Here is an 8,437-nt window from a genome sequence, read left to right as displayed (position 1 = left end):
CTTGATAAACTAGGTTGGCACTTAGGGTTTTATCAATTCAACAAAACCAAACTAGAGCTTTCAGCACGCTCGATCGCAGCTCGATGCTTCACTCTGCCATGGCGGGCGGCGGCGCTCCCCCACGAGGCCTCAGCGACAGCTCCTCCCTCCAACCCTCCTGCTCGCGGCGGCGCCATGGAGTTGGAGGCGCTCCCTCACATGGCCTCGACAGCTCCTCTACGACGCGGCGGCGGCGCTCCCCCACGGGGCCTGGCCCGGCCTAGCCCGCTAGATTGGTCGTGCTTTTTGGGCCGTCAGCCAGGCACAAAGCCCAGCTTGGCACAGCACGGTGTGTCCTGCCTGGCCGGACTGAATGCTCATCTATACTCCCACGCTCTTTGCTGAGCCTCCATCGCCGCCGTCGTTCCCTCTCGCGGTCTCGGGTTGCAAAACCTAGATTTGGATTCCATGTCGTCGTCAGTGCCGTTATCCTTATTCCGACAGCACAACCATTAGAAACACGCCAGCTGTCAGCGGTGCTCCCGTGGCTGGAGGCCTCTCCCACGAGTGGTCGTCAACCTTCCACAGCCACAAACCGGCGCAGCGGCCACGTCCTCCCCAGCTCTCGTCCTCCCGTCCTCCGCACCGCACCCCTGCCCCTGGACGTCGCCGCCAGCAACACCACCAGTCCACCAGCACCAGCGCAGCCAGACCGACCTTGCTTTGCTAGTTTGCTTGGAGGAGAGAAGAGAAACACAGCAACCGCATTGCCATGAGAGGGAAGGGGCCTTGCTGCTCGTGTGTCGTCTGAATTAGCTCGCTCACGGCCGGCCCCCCGGCCCAGGTATGCATGCCAGATTCCGGCCATCATCTGAATTGAAGATGGCGGCAGCAGCATCCATGGCGGCCCGTGGCGGCGCGCTCGTTGCGGGCAGCAGGCCGAGCAGGAGGATGGGTGGCTGCAGGGCGGAACCACCGCGTTTCTTGGTCGTCAGCTGCGATGTCAGGACAGCGGACGTCTACTCCTCCCTGGTATGTTTTTCTTTACTCTTCCCTAGTGAGTGCATTCTGATTGATTAAAATGGAGTAACTAGCAACTAAAATCATGTCGATTTGATATCTGCAGGCTGCAAAGATTTTGGGACCTCCCATGACCTTCAATGCGGCAAAGCTCAAGGTGAAGTTCGCCGGAGAGGACAAGCAGCCTCCTCCTTTCCCCAGAGCCTACACTCTGACCCACTGCGACTTCACGGCGAACCTGACGCTGGCCGTGAGCGGTCCCATGACCAGCGAGCAGCTACGCAGCTGGCAGTCGACGCTGCAGAGGGACGACGTGGTGGCAGAGTGGAAGGAGGTGACCACCGCCGCCAACGCCGGGGAGAGGGGGATGACGCTGCAGGTGCATTGCTTCGTCAGCGGTGCCAACCTCCTGCAGGAGCTGGCCGCAGGTTTCAGATACTACGTCTTCTCCAAAGAGCTACCGCTGGTACGTACTAGTATTACACGTTGCTTGCATTCCGATCAACTAGACCCTTAATAACCTTATTATCTGTTAATAAGCTGATGATGGATGGATCTTAAGGTCCTCAAGGCGGTGGTTCACGGCGACGCAGCTCTGTTCGCGGAGCGGCCGGAGCTGATGGAGGCCAAGGTGTGGGTGCATTTCCACTCCACCTCTCGCAAGTACAACCGGATAGAGTGCTGGGGCCCGCTCAGGGAGGCCACCAGGAGGAACCACAACCACCTGCTGGATCTGGATGGCCGCCGGCTGGACCAACAATTGCAGAGCGCCATCACCAAGAGCAAGCGGCGAAGGAAGTGGGCGACCCCCGAGATAGTCTTCAACGCCCTGCTCGCCCTTCTCCTCTGATTTGATTAAGCTGCCTGCTGTGCCCGTATACACGGACTATAGAGTGATCGAGCAAAGCATTTGTGACCTGATTCATATATCCTCCTACAGACAACCAAACCAATGTCAAAGAATTTGGAAAGATTGTTCATACTTTGCTCTGCTGATGTGCACTCACTCATTTATTTATTTATATATATGTGTAAATTTATCAGCATCAGAGGATAGATTAACTGGCATGCATTCTTTCTAGCTACTCCTATAATGTATGTACCATTTCAAAGGGAATATATGAATTGGCAGTTGCTACATATCAATAACATCGATCCAGCAACCAACTCTCTCATTATGTATGCCATATCTCTCTCCTTGTGGTGTATCTCTTTGTCTTTCCGATGAGTATCAACAGTTAGGGGCAATAGCACAGAATGTCTCTTCTGATGAGAGATATATATAATCCCAAACAAGTCAATCATCGCCGATTATAGACAGGCAGTCAGACTCTGATCACAATTAAGTGAAAGAGGTGTCACTAGAAGAAAAGCAAAAGCACTGAATCCAATGGCGGGTGGGTGTGGGGGGTGGGGTGGGGGGGGGCAGCGGCGGACCCAGAAAATATTTCAGGGACCATGAATGGAAATGAGAAGCAGTCATCAGAGGAAGACGAAGCAATCCATGGAGATGATGGGATTGGCGAGGTCGTCTTCCGCCGTCACCCGCACGAGCGCAGTAGCAGCAGTAGAATTTGCATAGAGCGACTGACGAGGGCTGATACAGTGATGCATAATTGCATAGACATAATGGGAACTCCATACCGTTTGCGATTGCGAGCGAACACAAGTGGCAGAATTAGGGTCTTGTACGCCGGATCGGAGGGGCCTGAAAGAAGGTTCTTCTTCACTTCTGGGATTCAAACAGCCTATTCGCTTGTTGGTTTCAGCCAGCCCAAACCAGCCAGCTAATAGTGTTTTCCTCTCACAATAAACCAGCACCAGCCAGTCCAAACCAGCTCAGAAACCGACCAGCGAACAGGCCGAAAGTTCCAACATCCATCCACGTCCAATCAAAATCAACCGGGCTTAGTCGCCTAGTCGGTCGCGGTAAGCGTCGGAGGTAGGAGTAGTAGGAACTAGGAAACATCAACGTCCAGTAAAGTCGTTACGAGAAAAATCACGCGAATTTAGCGAATTGTTTCCTAGTGTGATTGCAAATCAGTTGTCTGAGCCTACACACAATGCCGGGACGAGACCGTGGACCGGTGAGTCCAAGTCTAGCGCATGTGCGGCTCGTTTAGTCCATCACTGTTCAGCTTTTACTGTTTCATCTGGTGCATCCAAAGAATTGCTGGTCTAGCTCCAGCCCGGAAAGGAAGGGCAAGGCAAGCTATTATTTGGATACTGATGTGTGTGTTCATCACGCCCTGATCTCAGCAAGCGCATCCCTGAGCTGAGCTAATTATTGGCTACAGTACTCCACGAAGAATGCTAGACCTGAACAGCTGGTGGCTGGATGCATCAAAATGTCGAAAGCTTGGAATGCTACAAAATCAGAAGCAATATATGTATTTCGAGAAGAAGAAAAAAAGAAAAAGTCCCAAGAACAGCGAAACCAGAAGGACAGTCGCAGGTGCTCGGGATCACCTTCTGAGTTTCGCTGTCTTCTGGATATGGTTATGCGAGCATGGTCAGTGCAGGTACTCATGGGAATGGATTATGTGGTCATCAACAGCAACAAGCCCAGTATTTCACGTCACAAACAAGTTACAAGTGTTATGATTGATCTCATCCGACTCAGTCCAACGACTGAGTCGGGCCCCTTGACCGTGTCCTGATCGGGGACGCACAACCGACCACCGATCGGCGGGCCTCTGTCACACAGCGCTATAAGAAGGAGGTGGAGGCCGGGGTGCTAGACACGAGGTTCGACGCCGCCAGTAACCCACCAAAGAAACCCTAGAAGGCCCCATCCAATCGCGGGCGCGCTACAGTGACGGGAAGCATCGCCGGACGCGTCACCGTCCTCTGGACTCCGCCGCGCCTACGCTACTACGACACCGGCGGCCACGTCGCTGCGACGCCATGGCCGCAACTGCCCTAGGGCAAGGTACATCAACAGTTCCCAATCTAAGAGCAGTTTATCCCCAGATCTACGATTTCAGAGGTACTACAACCTTTCAATGGTATCGGAGCCAAGGTCTTCTAGGGTGTAGATCTAGGTTGGGGTAGAAAACTGAAAAGAAATAGGAGAGAAAGAGGAACAGAGGGTTCAATCCGTTTCGGATTGAAACCCTAACCCTAATCGGGAAACAAACCGAGATGTAGAGAGTTCAACCGAACCCTAACCCGTCGGGAAAGAAGAACAGTGACTCAACCCGTACCCTAACCCGTCGGAGAAGATGAACAGTAACCCTAACCCTAACCCCAAATTGGTTCAACTCCGAGAAGAAAAGAAACAAGATCCAAAAGAGAAGGGAAAAGGGGAAGAGCTAGCAAGGCGGCTTACCTAACGAAACCCTAACCCTAACTCACGACGAGAAAGGGGGAGAGAGTGAACGGACAAGGGTCAGGAGCTCCTACCTGGGGTCCGCCCGCTCCATCTCCACCGCCGGCCGTCGCGTGGACACCGCGCGGGAAGTCAACCTCAGCCGCCGGGACGGGAGAAGCACCGCCGCACGATCTCTGCCTTGGGCTTGGGCCAAAGGGCACCACCGTGGTGTCGCTCGATGGTGTCGCGCGCGGCTCCGGCCGCACACGTGCGTCGGCGAGGGGTGCCACGGCGGAGCCACCATCCCCGCGTCGCGTCCGCTTTGAGCTCTCGGTTGTGCTATGTCGCTCGCGGGACTGAGAGAGAGAAAGGGCGAAGAGAAGTGAACTAGGGTTTTGGGAGTCGGCGCCGTGTTGCCGTTTTGATCTGCCGAGACACGCGCGTGGCCGTCTGATCTGCATCAACGGCGCAGATCAACCGGGCAAGATTGAGCCCAGGCGGGAGCACGCAGCGGGCCACTTTGCCGGCCTAGGCCCAGGTTGCGGCCTGGGAGGCGCCGCGGGCGCGCACGGAGGTAGTTGGGCCAGGCCGTTTTGCTAGCTAGGCTGAAGAACGGTGTTCAGTTTGAATCAATTTTTGTTTTTCTTTTTCCAGTAAATATTTATCTCCTGGAAAATGATTAATGGCTCAAGAAAATTAGCAAAAGAATTTTTTCTGTGGGTAAAATTCACAAATTAAGTTTAAGTTTCTGCTGCAAAGTTTAATGCTAATTATCTTCTAATTAAATTTGAACCAATGGAAGAATTTAATTTGAAGAGCAGTTACTTTTAGAAAATTATGATTATGTTGATCCTCTAATTAAATTAGAACCAACGGAAAAATTTAATTAGAGGAGTAGTCCGTTTTTGTTTATGTTAAATTATGGTATTGTCATTTTCTGACCAATGTTGATGATGATAATATTGTAACGAATTTATGTTTGAAGTTTAAATCTCTAAAAAAATTTACACCAACGTGGTGAATTTTTCAGAGAGTTGATAAGGACCAAGAAATGTTCCTGAACAAATAGAATGAATTTTATTAACATATTTTCGCTGCAATAAAGTTGATTATCTTCTAATTAAATTCGAACCAACGGGAGAATTTAATTTTGAAGAGTAGTTGTATGCCTTCTAAGTTAATTTATGAGTTTTTATGCATTAATTCTATTTTGTGATGTAGAATTGATGTAGAAGCATATTATATGTTTTATATTAACCGAGATCACTTGGCTGCATGTCAACGGGCTGCAATGCTAGGGTATGTGAAAGGAAAGGCTTGAGTCAAGCCAGTTCAGAACATTTTTTGTTGGTTTATTAATTTTCTGATTAAATTGGAACCAACGGGAAGATTTAATTGAAAAATCAAGTATAAGTGAAGGTTTAGTCGTTATGACTAAGTTTTCGTATAGATGTATCCCGCATGGGGAGAAGTTTTGGCATAGTAATTATGCTAGAAGATTCACATGTTTTATATCCCGCATAGGTTTTGGGTAGCTCTTATGTTGTCCTAGTATTGACCTTGGCACAACAGAAATGCATAGTCATAGTCAATACTAACCAAAAGATAAGAAAAGATGCAAGTGTGACTTGCAAAAGTATCGCTAATGAAATACCTCATTGAGTTCCTAAAGTGAATTAAGGAAAATATACTCTTAAATAGATCAAGAAATAACTTTGTTTACATGACACAATCATCTGAAAGAAGTATGTTATAAGTGTCTCCTCGTTTACGGGCTTTCTGAATAGTTATCGAAATTATGACAGTAAAGTTCATGCCATATTTTGAGGGGGAGAAAAATATAAAGAGCAATTAAGAAAGATACTCTTTATTAAAAGTGAGATAAAGATTAATTAAGATAAATGTGACCGTCGGAGGAGTGCAGCGGTTATAACAATGATATTCCTAAGCAGAGAAATAGCTAAATTCCTAGATTTTTTTAAAGTTCCGACAGGAAAATAGCGTAGTCAGTCTCAAAGATGTTAATGTGGTGCTTAAAGCGCCATATGAGATTTTAACAGATCAAACCCAGAATAAGATATTTGAAGATACAATATCTTTAGAAAAGATGGGAAGATCTAGGGGAGCATGGTATATAGAGGTATGTAGAGACCTAAGACTTGATGAGAAGAGGGACTGTGTGCCCACTCCAGTGACCCAGGAGCAACAAGTTTCTCAATACCTATTGATGTTGCACGACCAATACAACGTCTTTTGTTAGCTCTTCGAAGAAGATGAATAATGTAAATAAGGATCTTGTTATACAGGAGCCTGTAGAATCAATTGTCTCTTGATAATGAAGAACAACAACAGCCCCATATGAAAGTATTAGTAGCAGAGGCCCCAGAAGGTCTCAAAGAATTAGTAAACCAGTTTTCCGATGACTGTGAAGTTTATGTTAGTAAAGAAATTCAAATGGAGGGTGATCCCACCTTATTTGAAGAAGCCATGAGAAGCGTTTACTTATTTAAGTGGCAAGAAGCTATGGGAGCTGAAATGAATTTGATGAATACCGATGATGTTTGGGACTTAGAAGTAATTCCTAATGGAGCCAAAATAGTAGGCTGCTAATGGGTCTACAAGACAAATTATGACTCCAAAGGGAATGTAGAAAGATATAAAGCACGACTTGTAGCAATATGCTTTACGCAAAGAGGATAAAAAGATTACAATGAGAGTTTTCTCTACAGTCTTATATAAGGAATCTTTTAGAATCATAATAGTGTTAATGTCACATTATAATTTAGAGTTACATCAGATGGGTGTAAAGATGGCATTTCTCAACGGGGATTTATATAAAAACGATTACATGACACAACCCAAAAGGTTTTATCGTGGAAGAAAAGAACATATGAGATGCCGCCTGTAGAAATCCATTTATGGGTCAAAAGTAAGTCTCCAGACAGTAGTATTTGAAGTTGGTGAAACAATGATAAGAAAGTTTGGGTTTAAACAAAATGAAAAGGACAATAGCGTTTATACGAAGTTCACGAATGGAAAATTCATTTTTCACATCCTATGAATAAATGACATTCTACTCACTAGTAGTGATGTTAATCTATCATTGAAGAAGAAGAAGTTTTGTCATCAAGTTTCAATGTAAATGATCTTGGTGAAGCCTCATTGGTTCTAGGAATCAAAATTCACCGAGATAGAAGAAAATGAGGTATTAGGACTATCGCAAAGGCATTCTTAGAAAAGATTATAAAGAAATAAAGTATGCATGCGAGTAAACCTACGCCTGCTCCTATAGTCAAGGGTAATAGTTATGGGAACTTCAATTGTTCCAGGAACCGATATGAGATCGATCAAAATGAACATGGTTCCATATGCTTCAGCTGTTGGAAGCTTGATGAGTGTACAAGTACAAGTAACAATTTACCCTGACGTAGTTTATGTATCTGGGATATTTTGGCAAAAGTCCAGTCCAGATATAGATAACTGGAATGGAGTTGAAAATATCTTGCAATTTTATAAAATATCATAGGCCTCATGCTGAATAAGAAAGGGCAAGTACTCTCAAATAGTTGTGAGTACAAAAGTTAAGTCTTGACGAGATGTGTAGTGAAATCCACAGCAGTTGTTTACACTCGCAGTTGGAGTATTATTGTGGAAAAGCTAAAAAAACAGTTGTAGCAAAAAGAGGTTAAGAAAATTTGTACCTGGATTTAACAATGGTAGACAATAGTAATAACCATTTAAAGTAAGTTAACTCCTAAGACAACAAGTCAAGTGTGCTGCCAAATACATTGACACTAAGGTATATGTTGTAAAGGAGAAAATCCATAATCATTTTGAAAGCATTGAGCACATAAGTACCAAGTAAGTACTTGCGGATCCGCTTACCAAAGGCTAACCACCCAGTCCGTTCAGAGAACACACAGTCAACCTGGGTTTATGGAAAAGCCTATGATTTCTGGATACTAAGGGCCTAGTTGAGTATCTGTTTCAAAATAGAGAGGTGCGTTGTAGCTGTTTAATCTAATGGCAACAGACTGTGACGATGAGGCACGCTCTATGCACTGATCTGTGATGGAATGAAAATAAGATAAAGTAAGTTAAGTTTAAGTCATAAGGTGAGATCAA

General features: G+C 46.2%; 1 protein-coding gene across 1 annotated transcript; it reads left to right on the top strand.

Annotated features, from left to right (window-relative positions):
- The first annotated feature begins 585 nt into the window (after positions 1–585).
- LOC136493296 (protein STAY-GREEN LIKE, chloroplastic-like) lies at positions 586–2,139 on the top strand. Its single transcript, XM_066489363.1, has 3 exons — positions 586–1,011; positions 1,106–1,465; positions 1,562–2,139. The coding sequence occupies exons 1-3, from the start codon at positions 826–828 to the stop codon at positions 1,847–1,849; spliced, it is 834 nt and encodes a 277-aa protein (XP_066345460.1). The 5' UTR covers positions 586–825; the 3' UTR covers positions 1,850–2,139.
- Positions 2,140–8,437: the final 6,298 nt, after the last annotated feature.

Source organism: Miscanthus floridulus, chromosome 11, assembly GCF_019320115.1.
Source record: "Miscanthus floridulus cultivar M001 chromosome 11, ASM1932011v1, whole genome shotgun sequence".
Classification (NCBI taxonomy): Eukaryota; Viridiplantae; Streptophyta; class Magnoliopsida; order Poales; family Poaceae; genus Miscanthus; species Miscanthus floridulus.
The sequence above is the reverse complement of the archived record's forward strand: the minus strand, read 5'-3'. Positions and strand labels throughout refer to the sequence as shown.